This window comes from Anolis carolinensis, chromosome 1 (genome assembly GCF_035594765.1).
Source record: "Anolis carolinensis isolate JA03-04 chromosome 1, rAnoCar3.1.pri, whole genome shotgun sequence".
Taxonomy (NCBI): Eukaryota; Metazoa; Chordata; class Lepidosauria; order Squamata; family Dactyloidae; genus Anolis; species Anolis carolinensis.
In genome coordinates, this window is record NC_085841.1 from 134,640,876 (window position 1) to 134,667,831 (window position 26,956).

At 38.3% G+C, this 26,956-nt stretch overlaps 1 protein-coding gene across 15 annotated transcripts in view; it reads left to right on the forward strand.

Annotated features, from left to right (window-relative positions):
- dlgap2 (DLG associated protein 2) overlaps window positions 1-26,956 on the forward strand; it is a 619,373-nt gene that overhangs the window by 266,521 nt on the left and 325,896 nt on the right. For all 15 annotated transcript variants that reach the window (XM_062969083.1, XM_062969084.1, XM_062969085.1 and 12 more), the window contains one exon: window positions 11,406-11,438. In XM_062969083.1, the coding sequence (XP_062825153.1) occupies window positions 11,406-11,438 (33 nt within the window). The remainder of the gene's footprint in view (window positions 1-11,405; window positions 11,439-26,956) is intronic.

A 26,956-nucleotide genomic window follows, 5' to 3' on the forward strand; every position in this document is an offset into this window, starting at 1 on the left:
CTGATCTCTTTTTCGATAGAGTTACGAGTTGGGTTGATACAGGGAAAGCCATGGATGTAGCCTACCTGGATTTCAGTAAGGCCTTCGACAAAGTCCCCCACGACCTTCTGGCAAACAAACTAGTAAAATGTGGGCTAGACAAAACTACGGTTAGGTGGATCTGTAATTGACTAAGCGAATGAACCCAAAGGGTGCTCACCAATGCGTCATCTTCATCTTGGAAAGAAGTGACGAGTGGAGTGCCGCAGGGTTCCGTCCTGCGCACAGTTCTGTTCAATATCTTTATTAATGACTTAGATGAAGGGTTAGAAGGCATAATCATCAAGTTTGCAGATGACACCAAACTGGGAGGGATAGCTAACACTCCAGAAGACAGGAGCAGAATTCAAAACGATCTTGACAGACTAGAGAGATGGACCGAAACTAACAAAATGAAGTTCAACAGGGACTAAGGCAAGATACTTCACTTTGGCAGAAAAAATGGAATGCAAAGATACAGAATGGGGGACTCCTGGCTCGACAGCAGTACATATGAAAAAGATCTTGGAGTTTTCATGGACAACAAGTTAAATATGAGCCTACAATGTGATGTGGCAGCCAAAAAAGCCAACGGGATTTTGGCCTGCATCAATAGGACTATAGTGTCTAGATCCAGGGAAGTCATGCTACCCCTCTATTCTGCCTTGGTCAGACCACACCTGGAATACTGTGTCCAATTCTGGGCACCGCAATTGAAGGGAGATGTTGACAAGCTGGAAGGTGTCCAGAGGAGAGCAACTAAAATGATCAAGGGTTTGGAGAACAAGTCCTATGAGGAGCGGCTTAAAGAACTAGGCATGTTTAGCCTGCAGAAGAGAAGGCTGAGAGGAGACATGATAGCCATGTACAAATACGTGAAGGGAAGTCATAGGGAGGAGGGAGCAAGCTTGTTTTCTGCTGCCCTGCAAACTAGGACGTGGAACAATGGCTTCAAACTACAGGAAAGGAGATTCCACCTGAATATCAAGAAGAACTTCCTCACTGTGAGAGCTGTTCGACAGTGGAACTCTCTCCCCCGGACTGTGGTGGAGGCTCCTTCTTTGGAGGTTTTTAAGCAGAGGCTGGATGGCCATATGTCGGGGGTGCTTTGAATGCGATTTCCTGCTTCTTGGCAGGGGGTTGGACTGGATGGCCCATGAGGTCTCTTCCAACTCTACTATTCTATGATTCTATGATTCAATGGATTCAAATTACAAGAAAAAACGATTCCACCCAAAAATTAGGAAGAACTTCCTGGTGGTCAGAACTGTTCAGCACTGGAATATGCTGCATCAGAGTGTGATGGGATCTCTGGAGGTTTTAAAGTAGAGACTGAATGGCTATCTATCAGAGATGCTTTGATAGTGTGTTCCTGCATAGCAGAAGATTGGGCTAGATGGCATTTAGGGCATCTTCCAACTCTATGATTCTATAATGCTAATATTTCCCTTTCCAATTGGCTCAGGCGAAAGCAATCTTCCTCATTATTAAGTTTTGACAATTAGACTACATTGCAACATTGCTGAGACAAATGTGTCCCTGTTTTCATCTGTGAAATGTTTGAGGCCATGACTCCATCGCTTCCCCTGTCAATGTCCATTGAAGCTGAGCTATGAAGGTTACCATAGAGAATGAATGAGAACCTAGATTGAACTCTATTTTCTTGCATTTTCTTTCTTTGTTTGCTACTTTGGAAAAAACGTGATTTTACTCAGAACTAGGTTGGATGAAGTATAGCTGCTTTTCAGATATTGTTGGACTACAGTTCCTAGTGGTCCTAGCAAGTGTAGCCAGTGGTGATGAATGCTGGGAGATCTGGTCCAACAGCATTGGAAGAGTTGCCCACCTCTGACTTAGAATGAAAGCTGTCTGTGTTTACTTGACCTTGACTGTCACTTCATATACCATCACAGCCTTCTTCATCACACCAGAAACACCTTGCAGTTTCTCAAGTTGCTCCTGGCACAAAAAAAGCCTTCTTCACCCCAACTTTGCTAGCTTCTTGTTATACCCAGCATTATCTGTTCCCATATTTTCTTTTTATGAAGAACATACTACCTTTTCAGTCCTCATGACTTTTCAACAAGCTGTCCTCCATCCTTCTTTCTTCTGACCTCAGTCTCTTCCGCCTTTCTTCCCCTTAAGGTTCTTGTATCTCACAATAGTCCATGTAGAATTAGAAACCTGTCAGAAAGACTTGCTCTGGAGAAAGGCCAGATCAAAGAGGATGTTTTGTTGTGATGCATAGAGAGGCCTCTCCCTCTGTAAACCACTTTTTTCTAATAGAACTGTCACATTTATTTTTCGGTTTGAGGTACTGTGTTTTAGGAAGGGGAGTGACAGGTTTAACAAAAAATATAGGCATAGAGAAGGGGGAAATGCCAGCAGACATGACAAGAAAGATGGAAATTAAACATAATTCTTAATGCAGTCATACTTTATGGCTGTGACACATAGTTGTATTTAGATACAAATCCTGAAACCAAATCCTGAAAATGACTAATAGCCTCTGAGCATTGCACTAAATTATACCTTGGCTCCCAGCTGTAGTCAATCCCATGATAATATATACATATTTTATTCCTCTTTAAATGCCAGAAAATGGACTGTAAATTCCATTTCCCTGACATCGGTAAAGCAATAGGCAGACAAATGATGACAACGAAATATTTTGTAGTAGCCTTTCATTGACATAAATGAGAAGAAAATGTGAGGCATTAAATGTGGTATTTAGAACAAAATTTTCAGAGTTCATTCTATGACAGACTAGATAGATCAATAGTTTCAGTTTAGTGTGGGGGGACTGATATTTCAAACGTATAATCCTTTTCCAGAGGACATGTCATTTCATGAACTAACCATACTTTAATGATTTAATCAAACCCACAGAAGTCAGACTTAAAAATGTCAAGATTCAACTGTATGTCCTTCCTGCAGTAAATAAATAAATACATTGGCAAAATGTAAATGTCCATTTCACCTTGACCTGTCCTATCAAAGCCAATCCTGCTATTAGGCAAGGAATTGCCTCCAATGTTATTGATGGTCCTTTCTTTTTCCTTCTGTTGGAGAACATAAGATCATATGACCTATGCAGGATCAGATGAAAGTCTAATGTAGGTCCAACATACTGCTCTCACAATAGCCAACCAGTTGTCCATAGGACGTCCATCAGCAAGACATGAGTATATCTGCTCAAGCATGGATAAGCCATAACTTACACTTTAAGGAATAACATCCTTTTTTAAAACAGAGATATCCAGAAGGCTTCATGTCAAAATGGTGCTGCTATTACTACTTATTTATTTAGATTTTTTATTTATTTGAATAGTCATTTCACTTTAGGATACAAGAGACTTGTCACAGATTAAAATCAATGCAAACTACAGGGAAAGAGGTTCCATTTAAACATTGAGAAAAACTAATAGTAAGAACTAATTGATAGTGGAAGCAGCAGAGCACTGGCAGTCAAGACTAGATTAAGACATTGTGATTTTCCTAAACTAGAGGTTTCTACATCTGCAGCTAGATATGGTCCCCAGAAGTTTCTGTGTATTCTCCTCATTTCATGCTCAGTAACCCTTTATTTATTTCTTCCATTTATCCCTTACCTTTCTCCTGCCAAGGAACCCAAGGGCCTCATCAAAAAGGCCAGGCAAAGCATCCCACTTTGCTGGCATTGTGGTGAAATGAGAAAGGCAGAAATGTGAATCTATCACCCCATGTGCAGCTCCCTCTCAGCCAGCACGATATAGACAGCCTCCTATGTTGTGGGGGAAGCCTGTGGCAACGCTTTCAACATGACTGGGGGTGGGGACTCCACTAGAAGTCACACAACATTGTGCGATTGCTGACGTGGGGCTCCTTCCAGAAGCCAGGGCAAACACATCCTGGGTCACTAAATGCCCCCCATCTGATGAGGTCCAAAGATGGCTTACAATATTTAATTTTTTAAAAAAGGTAAAATTTATTATTGCCAGTCTTCAAATACAATCAAACAAAAAAACCCCTATAATCTATAGTGAAAATGGTTTAAAATACATTTTAAAGTCATTTAAAACATACATAATGAAAACAGAACATACCACTTTGAGTACTATTCTGCCATACCATTATCAGTCAGACGCCTGCTTAAATCAAAGGTCTTAACATGGGCAATTGCTAACCAGGCTGCTTGTGGGAAGGACTTCCACATTCTAAGACCAGCCTTTTCCTCTGATCTTACCAACCATGCTTTTGGAGGTTGTGGGACCTACCCTACCACAAAAATTTGGGGATTTGGGCTGACTTTTATGGGTAGAAACGGCCTTTTAGATCAGTGGTTTTCAATCTGTGGGTCCCCAGATATTTTTGCCTTCAACTCCCAGAAATCCTAACAGCTGGTAAACTGGCTGGGATTTCTGGAAGTTGTAGGCCAAAACACCTGGGGACCCACAGGTTGAGAACCACTGTTTTAGATAGTATAACACCTGTTGATAAACTCTATAAGCTAGCTGGCATTGCCCTTCCTGACGTGCAACGGGAAGTTGCTACTAACTGTGAGAGAAATAAGGTCGAACATTGTGAAAGCCACCCACTGCATGACTATCAGCCTCCTCCCACTAAACTCAAATCAAGGAAGGGCTTCATGAGAACCACCACTCTTCTTGATGTTCCCGCAACAGCAGCAAGAGTGTCCCTCTAGGCAGCTAAACCTGGCAATCCCAATTGGATGGCCCCCCACGAGGGTCTTCCTCCAGGGGCACACCAAGAATGGGCAACTTGGAAGTCCCTAAACAGACTCAGAAGCGGAGTGGGCAGATCAAAAGACAACTTGGCAAGGTGGCACTACCTGGAGGTATCTTCCATCTTGTGTGACTGTGGAGTTGAACAAACAACTCCGCATATGTATGCTTACCCACAATGCCCTGCCTCATGCATGGAGGAGGAGTTGTTTAAAGCTACGGACAATGTGATTTGCTGTTGCCCGCTTTTGGTCCAAAACTATTTAGCTGTTTGTGATTCCTTTATTTTATCACTTTTAAACTTATTTATTATGCAATGCTTTTGACACGAAATAAATAAAAGATAGTATAAACCTTAAAGTGTTTACAAGCACTGTTTCCCTGCCCTTTGTCCCTTGAGCTGTTTTATGTTTGGGGGGCTTTTTCCAGCTTTTCTTATTTTACTCTTATATGCGAGAAGGAGGACTATCAAAGGTTTTCTCCATGTTAGGTGAAATAATAAAAATATACATTTTGATTAGGTTTTTTTGCACAAGATATATTTTGCAGACAAGGATTCAGATGTAAAACCATTATATTTTCCACAAAGATCCCTTTGTGAAATTTTTAGAAAATGCCGTCAACATGTGAAAATCTTTTTTAAAAATCCTTGGGCATTTTCTCATCAAGGGCAGGAGAAATTATAAACCTCCTTCAGATTTGTGGGAGAAGCCGCTCAAATTATGAAAGGGAACATGAAACCATAATGAAACTCTTCCCCTTATTCTATACCTAGAGGATGTGAAATAACTTTTTCAGTTTTTAAAAACTGGATGTAGGGGAAAGAATTGGTGTGGAGGGACATGTATAAATTCAGATCTTGGCCAGTTGCCTTTTTTTAAAAAAAAAACCGTAGGCTAATATCAGTATTTGGGGGGGGGGGGGGCTTAACATTACCTCTCATCAAGATAATTGTTCTAAAAAATTGTGAGAAAAGTATTTAGAGGTGCTTCATACTTTGAGGCATCAAACAGTTGCTTACCTAGCATCTGAATAAATCTGGCACTGTTGAAACTTCAATCGGAACTGAAAATTGAAGGAACACATTTTCCCACACAACCATGAGGAGGAAGCAAGGAATTTTAATCAAGAAATTATGAATTTCAGTGGAAACTTCAATTATGAACCAGAAGTGCCACTGTGGACATTAATGCTATAATGGTGCCTGTCAATGTTATGCAAGGCATAATTTCAGGTGTTTTAAGTTTGTAGACATAAGAAAATATTCATCACTGAGCAGACAGTTGGTTTAAGACTGAGTGCATTTTTTGTATGACAAGCATTAATTAAAAACTGTTACTGCAGCAGTTATTGATATAGACTTCTAACTAGGTCAGAACGTACTCACATACTCACTGTAAATGTATGTTACATCTGTCATATTTTCTGACAGCGATAGAAAACAACTTAATTAAGAGGTTAAATGAGTTGACTTATTAAAACTTGTGAACACAGTGTGACTGGGCTACTCTACTAAGCCACAATTGTAGCATTGGAAATATGGAACGTTCATAATTAGCTATACATTTTTATTTAGCCCTAAGGTATATAATTTTTATCTGCTGGAAGCAATGCTGATTAGCATGATAATTTGCTTCAAAAATTGTAGTACATTTAAAAAGAATCCTTACATCAAAACCAACTAGTTAATTTCAACCCACTGCAAAGAGAACAGAAATGGGGAGAATGAGCACTTGAGCAAAAGAACAATTTCACTCAAATAAAGGGGATTGTAGGTCTTTGCAGTGTTTGAAAATAGTATTAAGCAAACTTTTTTGGGAGAAAAGTTGTCAGTAAGTTAAATTTAATCTGTTATGCCTTGAAAAAGCTGTTCTTACTGTAATTAATTTGTATCCCAATTTTCTCTCAAAATTGAGTCTCAAGGCGGCATACAATTTGAAAGAACACTACAGCTAAAAACATACAGAGGGGAATTAAACTAATCACAGTTCAGATCTACAGTTAGCTATAGCATGTGTAGAAATGTGTGAAGAGGAACTTGGTCCATGTTGGATAGGAGAAAAAGCAATCTTTTTTGTTTTCTGTGTCCTAGGGAGAGCCATAGACACATGGGACAGGAGGTGACATGTGACAACATTATGACATGGGAAATGAAACTATGATGGTTCAGGGCTCTGATCAGTCAAGAAAAGAGTGTTGGAGGAAAATGAAAAGGCTTGCCCAAGTTCTAGAAATAATGGAACCTAGCAGACAGAAATATGGAACTCCCTATTACTGACAGTCATATGCTGATTCCTCTCCCCTTTTGCCACAGAGCCCATTACATGACATACATCTACTTCCGGTGGGGCTCTGTGGCAAAAGGGGAGAGGAAGCGGTGTACACCACTGCCACGGCAACACAAACCCCACTATCCTGACTATACAGAACAAACTGCAACCTTCCAAATGTTACTGTATCACAGTTCCCATTGGCTCTAGCCCTGGTGTCTCCTGAATACCGTTCAGCATCTGGAGGACTACATAAAATGACATGGCAGGTTAAATTCAGCACACAGGCCTTAAGCCTGACACATGTTCTTTAAACAAACAAATATCAATATTTGTACGTAGAAGATAGGATTTCCACACCAACAGCATCCCATTCCCTGAGATTTCAGAGAAAGCTGACATGAAGGTTTGGGGACTTGGAGGCTGGCTCTTGTGATGCCATATGGACAAGGCAGGGTTAAGAGAAAACTTGGAACTGCTTCTGCCTCAGAAGAATGTGTAAATGAATAAATGGACATAGAATTTAAATAAATTCAGAAATATGCCCCACTGACTCACATAGTCACCACAGAGGTTGGCAAATCCCCACAGATCCAACAGTAAGGGTGATGAAGTCCTGTTTCAAAGTAGATATTGAAAGTGTGAAGGGGCTGTGTATGTTGGAAAGTGGAGTCTTCTCAGTGATCTTCTTAACCTTTTTTATTAGAAGTAGAATCCAAATTGAACAAAAGTTAGATTTTCTTAAGTTCCAGATGTCCTTCTCTACCACCTTGCTTGTCATACTTCACTATACTGAACCATGGCAATTTAATGGAGATCAACCACTGTGTATAATAATATGTATGTTGGCGGTCAAGAGTCAATTAGTTAATGATCATCTAGTCATAACATGAAGGGCAAACAAACTCAGGAACTTAAAAGAGTATGTAAACTACACTCAGAATATGAACAAGTTCATCAGTGGCTCGGAGGAAATTACTTTAAGAATACAGTAGACAGAGAAACTTGTTTACAGTATATATTTTTATAAGAGGACTTCAATCTTTTTAGAAAAGGGCATGTCAGAACTTTAAACTGTCATTTTTGTAATAATAGATTGAAGTAGATAGGGTTCTTTTTTTTTTCTTTTTTTGCTTTTTAACTGGATAGCCAACATGGTGTATCAGTTGGAGTATTGAAATTGTGCTCTAGGACACCTGGGTTTGAATCCCCACTTATCCATGGAAAACCCATTGGGTGACCTCCTCTGAACGAATCCTGCCACATAGGCCTCATGATAGGATCACTATAAATCAGAGGATGCCTCTGCACCATGCAAGTTAGCATGGTGTAAATCTGTCCTTGGTATAGTGTGGTGTACTAACACTATGACAACCTGGGACTATATCTGCCATTTTGGGCTGTCACCTAATCAGTGTCATCACCATTGTAGTTCCTGACCATCCAGATACCATCTAGCCCTTTAGATTTTAATATACAATGCTTTTATGAGACTGTACCCCACTCTCCTTATGCTGGTTTATGATTGTAATAAATCTTTTTGATTTAATTTGACCATCTGAGCTCCTGATTATTTCAGGCACCTTTGCTGATGTCAGAATGACAAACTCTGAAGTATGCCTCAACTTTATTTGAAGTTGAGCAAAGAAAAAGTATACCCCCCCCCCCAAAAAAAAACCAAACAAACTTGGGATACTCATCTGGAGCCTCTCTGGATCATGAAGACAACCAATGGTCTATTTGTGCTGTATCTGGGTTTTTGGCCCACTGTAAACAAGCTAAGAATCAATTTGAAGGCACATGACACCAACAATACAGGCTGTATCCACACTTCCATATAATCCAGTTTCAGAATGCAGATTAACTATTTGGTACTGGATTATGTGAGTCTATGCTACCATATAAGCCAGTTAATTTGCATTCAGAAACTGGATTTTACATCAGTGTACAAGGGGACCATAGAGCCATTCTCAGATACATGTTTCAAACTGTAGCTCAGACAATTTAAATTTAAGGAATAGTGTTCTTCTGAGCATACCTTCATTCCAGAAAATTATAATCAGTATCAGAACCACAATGTATTCCTGTTTTCCACTCAAACATTCCTTTTTAGCAACGCCCTCCCTCCTTCCGTAGGTACCATTACTACATAAGTGGGAGTCAAACACTCTTGCAAATTTAATTGAAATTACTCGTGTCTGCAATAAATCTAATTCACCTTCTGTTCACTACTTCTACAGAGGTGCCTCCTCACAAAATCAGTATCTTGACTTCTTCTCTTTGGGTGCAAGAAGCATCTCAATGGAGGCTCATTGTTTGAAAACAATAACATTACATTACCCTGGGTTTCGTTGCTGATTGATGATGAGGGATAAAATAATAATGGATAGCCATTGAGATTGCTTAGGGGGAAGAGGAGAAAAGACCCATCATAGCAGCTTGCCATTCAGTTTGAAACAGCAACATTACTAGACAAGAAAAGAACCTTATCTTTTCAAGACCAAATCAGTCAATTATACTTTGTATTGCCAAAAGGCAAATACAAGTTTCTCTGATTTTTTCAAACTTTAGTTGAAGAATTAGCAGACAAAAATAAACGTAGGAGTTTGACAAAAACAGTTAATACCTGTTCAGACCACAATTTGAAATATGTCAGGTAATGCAAATGGGAAATGTTTTCAAAGTTTAGGACCACCTGTTATATCAGAATATAATATACAATTCACGAAGTGTACCAGAAAATATACTATGTCATGTTCTTTCTGAAGTCATATAAAACATATATTGTAAATCTTATTCCAAAATGGTTTTGTAATCTGTTCCCATCTTGAAAAGTCCCTCTTCCAAATGTTTCTTTGTAAAAAGCTTTTTTGAGACAGTCTAGGATCAGCTTTCCTACCATACTCTGGCCTTGATCTCTCCTCTCTGCTGTTTTGTGTACTCTTTGTAAATCCCTCTTTTCCTGAGCCCTATATTCTCTAATTCAGTCTGTAAACATTCCTGACAAGGACTTAATCATTTCTCACCCCTGCATTCTGTACAGCCTCCAATTTTCTGTGAGCACCAATGTCAATAGATTTAATTATGATTTTCATGTGAATTCCAATAAAGAGATATCTGAGGGAGGGAGGGAGGAAGAACATAACATTTAAGAGTAAATTATATATCATTTGTTGGGTTTGTCATACTGGGCTAATGTGGCTACCTTTTAAAATGATTAAAATGGAAGGCATCACTTGTAATGAGACAATAGAAATCCAGAAAAAAATGATAGTCGTTAAGGTACTTTAGTTCTCTTTGCTTTTATTGCAAGAGACTAACATGGCCATCTTTGTGATAATCTTGTATTCTGCCAGCAATGTAATCATTTCATATTTAGTTAACTGTACTTGTAAGGATTGTAGAAATGAAGATCTGTGATAATTGTGTGCAGTTAGGCAAATTCTTGCAGCATTCTGATTTTTTCTCACTTCTTTACAAATGATTAAAGGCACATATTGCTTTAGGTAGAAAAGTTGGGTCATCTCGGTTCATCTTATCTCTTTTCATCTCTTTCTTTTTCCTTCTGCTTCTGCTTTGTCTTTCTTCCCACCACATGTGCTGATATTATTTTGAGTATTTTTGAATGCTGGAAAGGTTCATGATTCTTGACTGGTGCACTCAGCCTAAATGTTTATGGACATAGATGCAAATAATGTATCCCATGCACTAGAATATTGAGACATATTGATCTTTTGAGTGGAGCCCCCCCCCCCCCCCCATAGCAGTCATGCTGTCAGGCACGTTCAGAACTTTTGGGCATAGAGATTAAGTACATAGAAAAAGTACATAATTATCATAATACCCTTCCATGTGCAAATGAAAATAATGCCCAAAATTCATTCAGTCAGTTATGAATGTGTAACCATTTTTGTTACATAGCTACATAAAGTCTCCCAGCCTGACACTATCACCCCCTGCCATCCCCACCTACCAGGCAGCAGCCACTGCAAGCAACAGAGGTCGGTTCTTCTGCCATTTGGGAAGCAGATGAGCAATATCTCAGTTTTATCCCATTAGTAATCTGTGTTTCAACAGGTAGAAGTGTGAATGTATAATTTATTGAATTCTGGCCACACATACACCACTCTCTCACATACGCATACACACATACAAGATTATTCCTTTCCTTCATGGTTATCTAAGATTGTAGGTAAATGCATCCTGTTACTCCTAGAAAAAGACAGACAGAGAAGATCTGCCCTCTGGTGTTTATCATCTGAGTTGTAATATATCAAAGGAATACAACAACAGGCTAGGAGAAGCTCAAGGAGGCATTTCTGTCTTAAAAACAACCATTTCTGTAAGAAGAAGATTGTATTGATGAGTCTCTCTCTTTCTCTTTGCTTTGCAGAATCGCAGTGTACACTCTGTGGTGAGCCTGAAGGTGAGTTGTATATCTGTATCGTTAATAATTTTCAAAGCCAACAGTGATGATGCTTGAGTTGCTTGAGCTGTTTAATCTGTTAGCAATCATTCTACTGTGACATCAGACTGAATATGGAATATTAGAAGTAATGGTAGGAAAAGTCAAGGGAGGTGGGTGAGACACACTGCTGTGTGGTGGATGCCAAAAACTGAATTGAATTAAGTGCTGTGTAAAGCACAGTATATGCTTCGGGCAGACAATGACCAATATTCTTTTGCAATAGAAATGAAAATATTTGCTCCTTTACTGTAGTTTTGTGCATCAGTAAAAATAGAAGTAAGCATGAGCACAAGCATTCAAGATCACATTGCAGCATGATTAGGTTTTAATGCAGGTGTTTCACATTCATCTGTTGAATTCCTTCTTCAGCAAGCCAATTCTTTGTCTGGGCAAGACAGAGGTGTTAGTTGCTTTTCTTGACATTATTGTTTCTGCCTCATGAAAACTCTGATAAGGTAGATTAGGGTGAAAGGTAGTGACTAGCCCAGGATAATTTATCATAGCTCATGGATCCGTGAAAAATTGAACTTAGGGTTCTCTTGGTATACTTTAACTGAGGGGGTGTAGGTTATGTGGCCAGAAAGCCCCCCCCCCCATCATTTTATATAGCCACTTGCAAGTTCCCCAATCACTTGTATGAAGATCACAATGTCTAAAAGTAAGAGAATACACTCAAACTAAACTGGGAAAATTAGTTAAATTAAGTTATTATTATTATTATGTTGATAATGTTGATTTATATACCGCTTTTTCTCTCCACAACAAAGTTGCCTGATCCCAACTTCCAATGACCCTCAGATGCTGCCACTACTATGAGTGCAGAAATATTAACCTCATTGGAGATTAGTAGTACTTTATCACACTAGAGCATTTATCTACTTTAAATCCAATTGCTGCCTCTGGCAGAATTCTGGGGTTTGTAGTTTGGGGGGGGGGGGCTTTTAAACTGCTCAGACAGATGACAGTCTCAGGACTAAAATTTTTACATCCCCTTGTTTGTGAACTGGTTTCCCCCATGCTGGTTCTCTCTGTGTTCTTTGGAAATCAAAACTGTTAAATATGACAATGACATAATCAGAAATATTGCAAAGAAAGGGCATATGTCACTGAGTATTATTTACCGGAAAAAAGGGATAAATAAATAAAGTCATCCAACTGCCCACGGGATCTCATTGGCACAAGCTAGAACAAGAATGGCCTCTTTGATTTCAGAGGAAGAGTATAAAGCATATGACTTACTTGCCATTTAAAACATTTGTGAACAAAAGGTGCATAGTGTTGCATACAGGGCAGCTCTAGATTTGGTAGAGCTTTTGGCATGCTAGTCTTAGTCTGTTCCTCCCACAGTCCCTTACATCAACAACCTGCACTGAAGGGGTGAGCAAAGTATGTCTTGCAGGGTGTGAGCATTATTTATCATCATTGCTGGCTTCTGGACTCCCCAAGAAATCTTCAGACCCTTGGGACTCCCAATTTTTGAAAACAAATAAGTGGTTTTAGGCCCAATAGCATAAAACTTTTGATTATAGTTGCTGTTGAATTTGTTGAACAAAAAGAAAAATCTAGCAATAGGTGGAATTTTCTGAATAGAATGGATTGGATCCATTGATTCATCCCACTTGTGGAAAGCATCTTATACACAGAGGGGAGCTTTGTGCAAATTAACTAGAAAGACTTGTGTTCAGAAAATGACCTCAAATCCAGCAGACCTTCTAGACATGTGTTCGTTCTTGTGTAAGTCTTTAAATGATTTCAATCTCACCTTGTTTTTATGGGCCTCAAGAGTTCATGCTCATGGCTTCTATTCTGATCATTTGTATGAGCATTGAGGGTTAATATTGTCTGTGTTTTTCTTATTTGTTATCCAAACTCTCTTACGTCCAATTATTTGAAGTTTTCCGTTAGCTTTTGCACAAGAGGTCACCCTACAATGCTCACATTTTCTGGTTTTGCTCTTTGAATCCAAGCCAAAATATTTCATATCTATTGAAAACCATTTAACTGTCTGCCATTCATAATGTAACCCTTTGGAAATCATTCCCCAGGGAAGCCTGACTGCTGCCATTTTTGTTTTCATATCAAAGAGGGACTCTTGTTCTGCATAGTTTTTGAAAGTAAAGTATGACTGATGGATTTTACTGGCTTTTGAAATGCTCATCCATTCTGATCTTCTGCCATTGTATTCATCTGTATGGTTACTGGACTTTACAGATTTTTGGACGTGAGTTTGGAAGCTATCCATCTGTATGACACTGGGGGACAAAATTTTGACCTACAAGTTGTGTTCTTCTGTTCTTTGTACATTCCACTGCAGCCCATAATCTTAATGTTTTCTAAAATTTGTAATTACCTATGAAATTTATCAGTAAACCATTAAATTCATTACAGTAAAGAGGAAAAAGAACAAAAATGCTATGTTGTGATCATCATTTAGCTGTCAACGGTACACTCTATCATTGTCAATACTCAATGGTTACTGACTTCACTCACTAATATTACCTAATTTATAGTTAAAGTAATGGTATTAACTAAACTATAGTTAAAATTAGTTCATATTTATTTGTTAATATTAGAAGTACTTTTTCTAAATATTAATTAATTCAACATGTGAGATGTATTGATTTATTAATAATTATATATATATATAGAGAGAGAGAGCATTTTTTCTCATTAAAATATGAGCCCCAGTCTTTTCCTTTAGATCATTTGGTCTAAAAGTCCCCAAGCACTTGCCTACACTGAAAAGTACTCTTAGTCAGATGAAAGTTATTATAATTCATCTAGCATTTTAAATTTTCCATTATTCTTTCTTTCTTTTTAGAAGAAGTTGGCTCACACAGCTGATGCCAAAGCTAAAATTTCAAATTCAACCATGTTCCTAAAAAAAGTGCCGCAAAAATAATTACTTTTTTGTTGTTGACACGGAGCATGGGCAACACTGCTAAGCTGAAAGCTATTATAATTTATAACTAAGGTTTGTATAATTTATTGCAAACAAGTTTGCAAAAACTAAAGAGTACAAATATGATACAATGTGCCATTAAGAAAGAGGGAAATGCAGAGCTCAGTGAATTAAAAATATGTGCCCAGTATTTATGGTGGAAAGCTGTCCAGTATTTATAGAAAAGTTGTCCTCCCCTAGCATCTATCCATATTTCCAGTCACTTTTTAAAGCATTGGTTCTCAACCTGGGGTCCCCAAATGTTTTTGGTCTACAACTCCCAGAAATCCCAGCCAGTTTACCAGCTGTTAGGATTTCTGGGAGTTGAAGGCCAAAAACATCTGGGGACCCCAGGTTGAAAACCACTGTTTTAAAGCATAAATACTAGATAGAATATTTGTGCAATATTAATGCTTAAAAGAAATGACTGAAAATATGAATAAATGCAGGATTTTTTTCCATGAAATAGTATGTTGTTTGTGTTTTAAGGACCACTTCAATATTAGTACACACAAATGATAAATAAAAGGATTATGGCTTTCAGTGTTATTCTTCAGTTGTAATAGATAGCTTTTATTTTCAAGATGATTTTCTCATTCCCTTGGCTGGGGTTGGAGATGATGTTGAATCAGATTTTACCAGGCATGGCCATAAAAATACAATATGAGATTTAGAAGAAATCCCTCTTGGGCGCTTAAGTTGTAAATCTCAAATATCATTTTCATGCTATCAATATTAAGCTGGGCTTGGTTTTGAGATACTGAAAACCTTACTTTCAGAACTGACAAAAGACGCTAGCGGAAATGTTTAGTGAGAAAGATATGCAGGCTCCCAACTGGGTCAAAATTATGTTTCAGGTTAGGCGGCCCAATGGATTTTTCTTCAGAATAAGTCTACTTTAACCCCCAGCTAAACCAAGCTTCAGTTCTGCTCATACTGATGTAGCTCTGTGAACACTGGACAATCGAGAATAAGTTGTGCCCAGTGAGATGACCCAAAAGGTCCCAGGTTCAAATCCCGGGTGCGGAATGAGCTCCTGCTGTTAGCCCCAGCTCCTGACAACCTAGCAGTTCGAAAACATGCCAATGTGAGTAGATCAATAGGTTCCGCTCCAGCAGGAAGGTAACGGCGCTCCATGCAGTCATGCCGGCCACATGACCTTGGAGGTGTCTACGGACAACGCTGGCTCTTCGGCTTAGAAATGGAGATGAGCACCAAACCCCAGAGTCGGTCATGACTGGACTTAACGTCAGGGGAAGATCTTTACCTTTACTTAACTATTGAGATGACCCATAAACCATGGAAAGCTGAAATTCCTCATGGGGCCACTAATACTTAGGCAGAGACCAGTCTGCATATACTGCCAGCTCTCCATATTTGTTGGTGTTAGGGGTGCAAGATCCCTGTTAAACTGGAAAAATATATTAAACTCCCTTTTTAAAAAAATAACCTGAAAGAACATAATTATAGGATTTTCTAGGCCCGACTGATCATAGAGCTTGACTCTGATCAGAATTCGACAGATATTGAGCACAAATTCAAATTTGCAAGATAATCATATCCACAAAAGTTGAACCTTCAAATTTGTAGACTGACTGAATTTATATCTATGGGGAAGGGCAAATTTTGAAGCAAATTGTGGTTCTACAAATACCTATGGTAGACAGCACTGTGTGATTTCACTGAGAACCACAACCAGAAGTCATTTTCATTCATGGATTTGGAGCATGACACCCATTGTGTGGTAGATTGGAGTTGAATTGGAGTGTCTTAAATCTGCCACTCTTGTAAGCAATACAGAGCAGCAACTGACCTTTCAGAGACTGGTTTTCCCGAAAACATGAAGGGTTTAGGGGCAGCTTAGGAGTTCTAGTAATGGCAGGGGAATTTCATGAGACCTGCATGCTTTTTATTCCCATCCACCAGTTTCTGTGTTGAGAAGGTTATGACTCTCTTGTAGGCAAGATGAACTTGTTTATACATCCATCTTGCCTTCCAAGAGATGTTTTAAGGAAAACATGACAAAAAAATCTGGTGAAAATTGTTTATACCCGTTGCTTGCACTAGGTTTGGAATAATATCTTGATATATAACACAGAGGCACAGTTTCATGATTTTTGTAAACAGAACTTGTGATACCTATTGTAAAGAATGCATTACTATACTGAGACCACTGTCTAGATATATTTTAGGGATGAATGGCTTTGAAAGACATCTTCATGCTGACCAATGTCTAACAAAATTGTTATGATAATTATTGTTTAAAGTCTGTAGAATTATTTTTGACCTTATTACCATTACTATTTCCTTCAAAATGCTACCTGTGAAACTGGTAGAAAACAGTATAGGTATTTGGTTGGAGGATTAGAAACTTACTCATCGTATTAGTATTACTTGTATCTGTTTTTCTGAAAATAGTTGGGCAGAACATTTCTGAAAATAGTTGAGCAGAACTATTCAATTTCTGGTAATATTGATTTTCATGGTTGGTGGATTAGAAATTCAAATCCTAAAGATTAGTATGATTCTATACTTGTTTTGTGTGCTAGTCTGAGAACAGTGGAGCAGAAATTATACCTATTGTATTTCAGGTAACATCAACTTTCACATCACACAGTATAGATACTTGGCTGGAGGATTAGAAACCCCAACTCTTCATATGATTATTATTATTTTGTGTCTGTTTTGTGTGCTGATCTGAAAATAGTTGTGCAGAAAGTATAGCAATTCTATTTCAGGTAACATTACCTGTCATGCCATCTGTGCTTCGTGTAAGCCTGGTGTTTCTGAATATCTTTTATTCCCCCCCTCAAAAAATTAAGAATCTGGGCAGCCATTCAAGAATAATCACTTAAACATGCAATAGATGGTTCTCAGAAGGCTTTGATTTCCACCTGACTGGTTTTGTGCTGTGATGGTTCAGTGGTGTTTTCTCTGAGTCTAAAAGAAATCAAGCAGAGACTCATAAGCAGCCCCAGAGAATCTTTGCAAGCACTACTGGAGCAGGGATTAAGGCTTCATAATTCCTGGCAACCTCTGAGCTCCCAATAATGTATTCAGTAATTTCGTTTGACTGTCATAGCAAGATCTAATATTACAAACTTTACACTAAAAAGGAGGAATGGAAGGAGAAAACCTCAAAAAAACTTCTTGTGTGCCTTCAAGACAAGAAGACAAGAACTCTTTGTGCGTATGTGTTGATATGTATTTGCATGCCTGCATACATATGCATAATAAAGCATGAATTTTGCTCTGAAATTTGAATAAGGGTGTTAAACACTATTTTCTCCTATAGGAAGGAAATTGTTACTCCGAAACAGTATGCAAGACTGGTTCAGAGGAACATGTACTTTTCATAATTGCTGTACATCTTTAAAAGGCAAAAATGGATCCTCAGACTTTGGGATGAAATTTGTTCCTCTTGGGCACAGGCTGAGCATCCATTATCTGGAATGCCCAAATCCAAACCTCCAGAATTCAAAATTGTGCCTACGTGGATGGCTAGGATTGTTTGTTTGCCATCAGGAAGCAAAGTTGTCAACCTTTGCCTCCTGGTGGCAAACAAACTTTTGTTTCATGCATAAAATTATTGAAAATGAAAAATATTTGAAAATAAAATTCTCTTCAGGCTATGTGTATAACTTATATATGAAACAAAAATGAAGTTCATGTTTAGACATGAGTTCCATATCCAAGATATCTCATTATATTTCAATTACATATATGCAAATATATACTTTTAAAAGTCCAAAAGCCAAAACACATCTGGTTCCAAGGATTTCAGATAAGGAATACTCAGCTTCTATTACATCTTTAAAATACTATTGCTAATTGTTCTTCATCAGACTTTCAATGTATTTATTAGCAAGCTGAGCCTAGCAGCATGTAAAACTCTCATTTGATTGCTGTGCTACTATCATGAAAGATGCCTTGCAGAGACTACAGTATGCAGAGATTATTCATTCCTAGAAACCCCTCCTTTGTTCATGCTTCAAGGAAACAACGCAAACCTCCAGAAACCAAATTATAGTTTTAAGGTGAACTCTTAATTAGGTGCTGAATTCAGTGGCTGAGATTTGCCTTCATTCTGAAGCCCAGGGACTTCCAAAGCTTTATTACCTTTTTCTTGTTGGTTTTTTTACCACTCAGAAATCTTTAGCTCATCACATTGTTATACATCTTTTGTGGCAGCGGTATATAATTTTCCCCGCACCACCATCAACACCACATAAAAATTATAGCGCTGGCCTTCATAGTACAAAATACCATTTTGTTGTTTCATGCGGAGCAGCTGTACACCTGGCACAAACAGTTGTGTAAACCAGGTTAATGAGTGCCGTGCATCATGGAAAAGCACAGAGCAGCTGGAAAGTAATTGTCAGCAAAAGGCCAAAATGCTCTGCTTGTTATATCTTTTTGCCTTTTTGAGAGTAGATGTAGGGCAGTGGAGTTGTGCCCCCAACTACAGTTGCTTATTATTTTTAATGTATCAAAGAGTAGAGCTGATACATGCCTTTGACACATTTGTTTCTGCTGATAATCTAGCAAGGAAATCTCTCTTGAAGTGATGATGGTGGCATTCTAATAATATCCCAAAGGTCTACATGTGTGTTTGTTATTTCTCAGTTATTCTTTTTTCAACAAAAGTGACTGTCACTGTGTAAGTTACCAATAAATAAATCTGATTTTTAATTAATTAAAGTATTACACTATGGCTCCTGAAGGACTGTGTCATTCCTTTTTTAATAGTGTTTTTTTAGTCACTTTGTAGTTCTGGAGTACAGTCTCATTCAAAAGTAGAAGAAGAATAGCATATGGTTCAAATGCTGCTGCATCTTCTCTTGTGATTGTTAAGTCAACAGTGCAAAGGCCTGAGCAGAATACATTCTGTATTGCTGTGGAGCATCCAAATACTTTTTCTTAGAGTAAAAAAACCCTGCTATATTATTATTATTATTATTATTATTATTATTATTATTATTATTATTATGCGCAACTCTGAAATTACAACAGGACTTGAAACTTGCAAGAGTTATAGAACTGAAATGTGATGGTTTCCTTTGAAAAGGATATGAGTACAAACCCAGAAACGCTATGGTCCTTTGCTAACCTTAATAATAATAATAATAATAATAATAATAATAATAATAATAATAATAATAATTTATTTTTATACCCCGCCTCCATCTCCCCAAAGGGACTTGGGGCGGCTTACATGGGGCCAAGCGCAGATAAAACAGCAATCAAAATAAAAAGACATCAAAAATACAGACACAAAAATTAAATAACACTCTAAACATGATAAAATATAAAATGATAGTAAAAACATGGATTTGGCACCCAAGGAGAGGGGATAAGACGAACTGGGTAAAGTGCAATGAGTGAGTATTGTAAACAAGGTAGTTGAGTGCTACCGTCATTAGCAGAGCAACTTGGGGTGGGATGGACCGTGTGACTAAATAAACAGATAGGGCATAATAAAGTGCAACAGATGAGGAAATGGTCATAGATACAAGGTCTATCATGGGGATGGGGAATTCACTCTCCAAAAGCCTGTTGGAAGAGCCAAGTTTTTAGGCTCTTCCTAAATACTGCCAGGGTGGGGGCTTGCCTAATCTCCCTGGGGAGCGAGTTCCAGAGCCAGGGGGCCACCACGGCGAAGGCCGTCTCCCTTGTCCCCACCAACCATCCTTGTGATTGAGGCAGAAGTGAGAGGAGAGCCTCCCCCAACAAGCGAAGGGATCGTGCAGGTTCGTAGGAGGAGATACGGTCCCAAAGGTAGGCAGGTCCTGAACCGTTCAGGGCTTCGTAGGTGACCTTGAATTTCATTTCAAACATCAACAATGTGCATATCTTCTTTGGCACAATCCTCCAAACAGTCTTGCAAATGAGAAACCTCTCAGGTTTCCTGATATCATGAAAACAGCTGCCATTTTTATGAAACTGTGAACACCAGTGGACATTTTGAAGCATCTATACCTGCACCTGCACATCTATTTATTGTGTGGAGATCACCAGGAACTGCTGACAGCTGATGAAGCATGTGATAATTGTGACAATGCTGAGCTTTTCACGGCTTCATTTGAACATCCAAAGCTGTTTAATATCTCTAAAACACCCTTCGGAAAATGTTAAAGTGAGTATAAAGTGAAAGATGTGTCTGACTGAAAACCTTTCTCAAAAAGTGCAATATGGCACCATGTTGAACGAAATTAACTTGCTTTCACTTGTCAATGATTAAAGAAAGCCATTAGGAAGGATGTTAGATAGTTTAAGAAGAAACACATCCAGTACTCTTAAGATGTTCTGATATTTACACCTGTCAAGCATCATGGATTTTAATATTCATATTTGCCTATTTCTCCTCCCAAAAGCATAATTGGCTCTAATTTTTAAAAACCACCATTTTTGGGGGGAAAAAGTTCAGGGGACAAAAGAATATAACTTTCATCAATCAATCATTCATCTCTCACTTTACCTATTACATTTTACCTATTACTGGGATTATTCTTGAAACAACCTGTATGGAAAAGATGTTACAGAGTTCAGATTTGTTTTACTATGGAAGAAACAGGATTTCCATGATTAGAATTTCATTTACAATTTCACAGTAGCACAGACAACATGGTAGAAAAAGCACTATTTTTCAAACCCTTCAAATTCATTAGAGGGTTGACAAAATAGGTTATTGTCAAAGTTTTTAAAGTTGGAGAAAACTTTTCCTTGATTTCCCACACAAAACTAGAGTGCATCCAATGATGTAAACTAGTGAAAGCATGTCTATATTGGGTACGTTAGCATAATGTCAATCTAGTCTTCGAACAACTTAATTCAGCGCTTATGTGCCGCGTCTGGAGCCATTGTCAAGACAGCCTAGAACTGTATCCACTTTGCTGAACTGTCACCCCCTTGGAAGTCACCGAACTTTGTCTGAGATCCTGGTCATCACTGAAATTTTTGCTAATGTCAAGACAGTACATCTACATGAATTTCAAGATACTGAGTGGCTAGAAGCATTGGTGGGGATGGTGACACAAGCACAATCCATTTTCCTTCCTTGCTCTGATTGATGCAGGGAAAATGTTATAATAATAATAATAATAATAATAATAATAATAATAATAATAATAATAATAACAACAACAACAACAACAACAACAACAACAACTTTATTTTTATACCCACAAATTAGACTCAACCTTGCTGTCCAAATGGCCCCAAATTCCTTGAATACCCCAGAGCTTCTAGCAAATCTGAAGTATCCATCTATTTTGCCAAATAAAAAAGATAACTACCAGAAACCACTGTGCATTCTGGGGACACCCTGCCGTTCATTCACAATGGACAAACCGCTTGTCAACCTATGGAATTCACTGCAAGAAAATGTCAAAACGGACATTAGTGGCTTTTAAAATTGATGGAGGATAGGGATATCAATAGCAGCTGCTGGTAAGCAGAATGATTCTGTGTTATTACATCTCTAGCATCTGACGACATACATATAGGAATATTAGTGAGAAACAACTGCAGTAGAGAGTGCTGCAGGCTTCCCAAGCCTGCAGCAAGAAGAAAGATCATGGTGTGCATAGACTTTTTACTTTATTCAGCACATTTTATGTCCTCATTTTTCATCACTATAACACTCCATATTCTCCATAGATTTAATACTGCACAGTGTCAGAATGTATTTTTTATTTTGCTTTGTGATTGCTGTGAAAATGTTGTCAACTCAAATCAGTTTTTATTTCTATAACCAGCATGCTAGTGAACTTTCTTTCAGCTCCAGTGGAAGCAATGCATTTATTATAGGAGAGCATACATTTTAAAACCCAAACTTTTTTTACATTTGATCTTAAGTTGGTCTTTATGCTGATCCTTAAAGCTCATGCCAGTTCTAACAATGTCAGAAATCCTTAGGAACAATTCACATTAATCCCCCCTCTTTTTTTTTAGCATGAGGGTTTCTACAGAAATTCTACAGAAACCTTTCAGATTTCAGCTTGTCTGGGGAACAATGCATCATTAAATTCAATGTGCTGGTTTTGGCTTATAAACTCCTTTAAGGCTTGAATCTGGGCCCAAATCAGTCTAAACTGAAATAAGTATGAATAACTAAATCAGGCTTCAAACTGTATTGGAAGATCTTGGAGCTGCCCTGTGATTTATTAGGGCCAGAAACCAGTTTGTGGACTGTTTTAGTGGATAGGATTCCACTACTAGTAGTTCTGAGTCCTGGCCGTAGAAGCTCCTTCCTATTTCTTTTGATTTTTATTTTATTCTGAAGGAAAAACAGAGGCAACAGAAATAAGGTTCTAAAAACACAAGAGGATGACTAAACCATAGAGAACTTCTCTTAGCATAATTCTTGGTACGTCATGTGGTGAGACAGCTAGAGCAAAATAGCCATATTGAGTGGGTGGGTGAGTGGATGGGAGTGTGCTTTAGAGGCTGGAAATAAATACATTGCTGCTTGATTGTAATTTGAAATTTGAAGGACTTCCTTAAAAGATATTACTGAAAAGCATGATCCTACTGTGTCTTTAAAAAAAACAACAGCATTAAGATTCATTGCTTGGTGCTGTTTCACTGAGCAACCTTGTATTTCATAATTACTTCCTACATTATATTGAAGGATTGCTGTTTAGTTTGTTGGTTTGGTGATGTTTTTGCTGTGAGATGCAGTTGTTTTCATAGGAAACCAGGTCACCGAGTTCAGAAAGAGGAGACTGCTACCTGCATTTGCCTGCATGGCAAGCTGCTGGCACCACAACTGCCTTGTGCTGCCATCAACCTGATTTTTATTTTTATGATTTTAGTATTTTTACAGTTGGGTAGCGCTGTTTCACCCAGAGGCATTCTGGAGTATTTCTTTCATTATTTTAAAAGTATCTTACTCAAGAGTGGAGGCCAATGTTGTGAAACTTCCTTCAATTAGTACCCATCTTGGGTTGTTAACAAAAGTTTCCATTGTGTTTTAAAATACTTTTCTCTGCATCTAATATTTACTGATAGATGCATTGAGATGTTACTGGTACTGGTATCCAGTGGGTACTTTGCGATGCTTCTCTGCCATCAGGGTATCTTTACCATAACATCTCTGCCCACAACATTGCTGCCTTGGGGAAAATGTAATTGCTTCTGGAAGTTTTATTGTCAGTCACGGTACAGCTCCAATGCTAGGGTGATAACCTTCATGCATATTTCATATTTTTCCCCAAGCATGTTAATTCAGCTGTGACTAAGAAAAAAAGTTTCAGTGACTAGTATTTTCTATGTAAGCAGGTCCTTTTCTAGGGGAACTCCGTATCTGTTTTGGACCATGAGGTCTATTACTTTTAATAACAATTGATAAGGGTTGAGGTGAATTAGCCAGGGAGGATCAATTTCACTGTGAGGTTCTGCAATATATGTTTGTGCCTGATATACATGTTATACCATGTCATTATAGCCTACAGAACTGGGCAGTTCTAATTATCTTGTGAATTTTGTGTTGGTCATTCTGAAGCTATAGCTGTGTGTTCAGTAGCAGTTGAAGATTCCCTTGTCAATTATAGATTAAAAACTCAATTTAAGATTTTGTGTTAAAAGCCCTCTCTAAAGTGCTGAAATATTTGGAGAGGGGGATAGGGTTCATCACTATGTAGATTCCTTGGAAAATCAAATTAAAATGCAAACCACATTCCTTGGCCCATTGAGAATGGATTCACCTGCTGAAATCTAAAGGATTCATGACAAATTGTTCCTGAGGATTAAATGTCTTTTGAAATGCTTTGTGTGTCACACCTCAGGCTAGTTTAACCTTGTTTTATACACCAGGCTGCACACAGATTGAAGTCTTTTGTAGTTTATTAGGAAATAGGAGATAAACAGTTCTTTAAAAGCAAAAGTAAAGTTCCAAAAGATTGTTGCAAAACAAGGCTTCACAGAATAATCCAAGAAATCATAAGGCATAAAACAGGGTCCCATTAGAGCATGACAAAGTCCCATGAACATGAACACAAAAATGCTGCAAGATAATCCAGGAAAATGAGAGCTTGCTTCTTGGCTTGAGCGAGAAGTTGCTTTGACAAATGTTTGTCTCCCAACACACTGTATTAATACCCTTTGCACAACATGTAAGCATTCCTTTGGCCTCTGTCCTCCTTCTTGTTTGCTATTCTAACACTCCTACGAACCCTGAATTCCAAACGGCCAACTCGATCTAAAGACTCCGTTTCGTCAAGGCCAGCCAGCTCATTAGCGTCTGTCTACATGCTATCAGACTGAGAACTATCCTCCTTTTCTGAGTCAATTGCACCTGGCTAGTTTCAGTATCAACATCATTCCCTGCTGTGGGAAAACCTCTCTGTTCCTCATCTTCTACAACAGGGACACTCTGAACCTGAATTCCATAATTCCCATCAGAGTAATCTTGAACATGAATCCCATAATCCCCATCAGAGTCACTCTGAGGTTTCAGCTGAGTCACAACATTGTGGTATTAAAAAATGGGGTAGAAAGTGAGAGAAACAGGCTCAGCTTTGTAAATGCAACTGTTCAGAAACTGGTATTTAGGAAGGAAGAAATCAAACTATTATAATAACAATTTCAAAGAAATAGAAAACTGTATAAAAGGATATCTCTTCTATCAAGATATGATAAATCAAATTTAAACCAAGAGTAGAAATGCTATATGACCAATAAGGAAACATGTACGATCAGAAAGAAAGAAAAAAGGATGATGGAAGTAGTAGCTGAACAAATGTTTAAACAATATAAAAATATATCAGATTCTGTTAAATAAGAACATTTAGATGTTGAACGCATACATTGAGAAATGGAAAGTGGAAGAAACTCTCAAAGCTCTTAGAAGAATTAAATCACCAGGAACAGATGGCTTACCGACAGAGCTGTTTCAAATCATAAAGGCAACCAAAGCTTGCCAACAGATATATATAATAAAACAAAAAATCATCCAGAGATTGGAAATGCATAAAATATATTACAATCAACAAGAAAACGTTAATCAGAAATAGTAATCCCTATTATCCTATCTTAATCTGCATGCAAACAGATGCTCAAAATTTTACAGCAAATACTTTTTTCAGATAAATGTTCTAACTGGGTTTAGGAAAGGAAGCAACACTAGAGATCACATTGCAAGCACATGTTAGCTAATGGAGCACATCAAAGAACTTCATAACAAAATGAGTTTGTACCTTTAGATTACAAGGAAAAAGTTGGGGCGGGAGAGAGAGTAAGGACACAAATTCTTGACAATTTCATCATCACATGGGAGCATCAACATTGTAGAATTAATACAGTTTGAGACCATTTTCATTGCTTTAGCTTAGTACTTTGGAAACATGAGAGTTGTAGTTTTATAAGATCTTTAATCTTCTCTGTCAAATAGTGTTAGTGGTTCAGCAAACTTCAATTTCCATGATTTCATAACATTGAGCCATGGTTGTTGAAGTATAGCTACACCCTATTCCATTCTTCTTAATATTCTTCACATATTGAAATGTCTCAAAGTATTGCATAGGAAATATTCTGCAAGGAAAAACAAAAGTGTGTTTTCTTCACAGGAAACCCATTTTCTGCACAGAAAATGAGGTGTAGGAGGAGATGTGCCATCTAGGGGGAAAAGTAAAAAGTAAAGCTAAAGGTTTCCCCTGACCTTAAGTCCAGTCATGTCTGACTCTGGGGGTTGGTGCTCATCTCCATTTCTAAGCCGAAGAGCTGGTGTTGTCCATAGACACCTCCAAGGTCATGTGGCCGGCATGACTGCATGGAGCACCGTTACCTTCCCACCAGAGCGGTACCTATTGATCTACTCACCTTGGCATGTTTTCGAACTGCTAGGTTGGCAGGATCTGGAGCTGACAGTGGCCGCTCATGCTGCTCCCGGGGTTTGAACCTGGGACCTTTCAGTCTCCAGCTCAGTACTTTAACGCACTTCGCCACCGGGGCTCCTAAGGAAAAAAACACCAGTATATTTATCCACAGAATCATTCTTCTGCAATTCTACAGGACATTCAAATATATCAGGAGGGAATTATGCAAAATTCTCACTGGTTTAATCTTAACAATGAGATTTCCAGACATTTGGGAAACCCGTTTTAGACCAGGGGAAAGAATATTGTTTCCATCTCTTATAAAAAGAATCCCATGCAGTGTAGAAGAATTTAATTCTTAAAATAGCTGAATGAATTTCAGCCTGAAAATATTTGTGTAGGCATCTTTGTTTCTTTTATGGATGGTTCCACACATACAGTTATCCCGGGAACATTCGTATTTAAAAAATGTGAATATTCCCAGTTCCCCATCCATATGCACCGCAGAAAGCATGTGTTTTCTGGGGTGGGTGTCCAGATGGGCGGGTGTCCGGTCACTCTAATCCCCTTCCCAAAAGCCCCCTAAACCGCTTTGAAAAGTAAATTCACTTACTGGGCCTCCATTAGAGTGGTCCGACAGTTCTCCTGGCAATGACACACCAAAAGAGCGGGTGGGAGAGGAGGAAAATTGCTCCTCCCCCCCCTAATTATCCTGATGT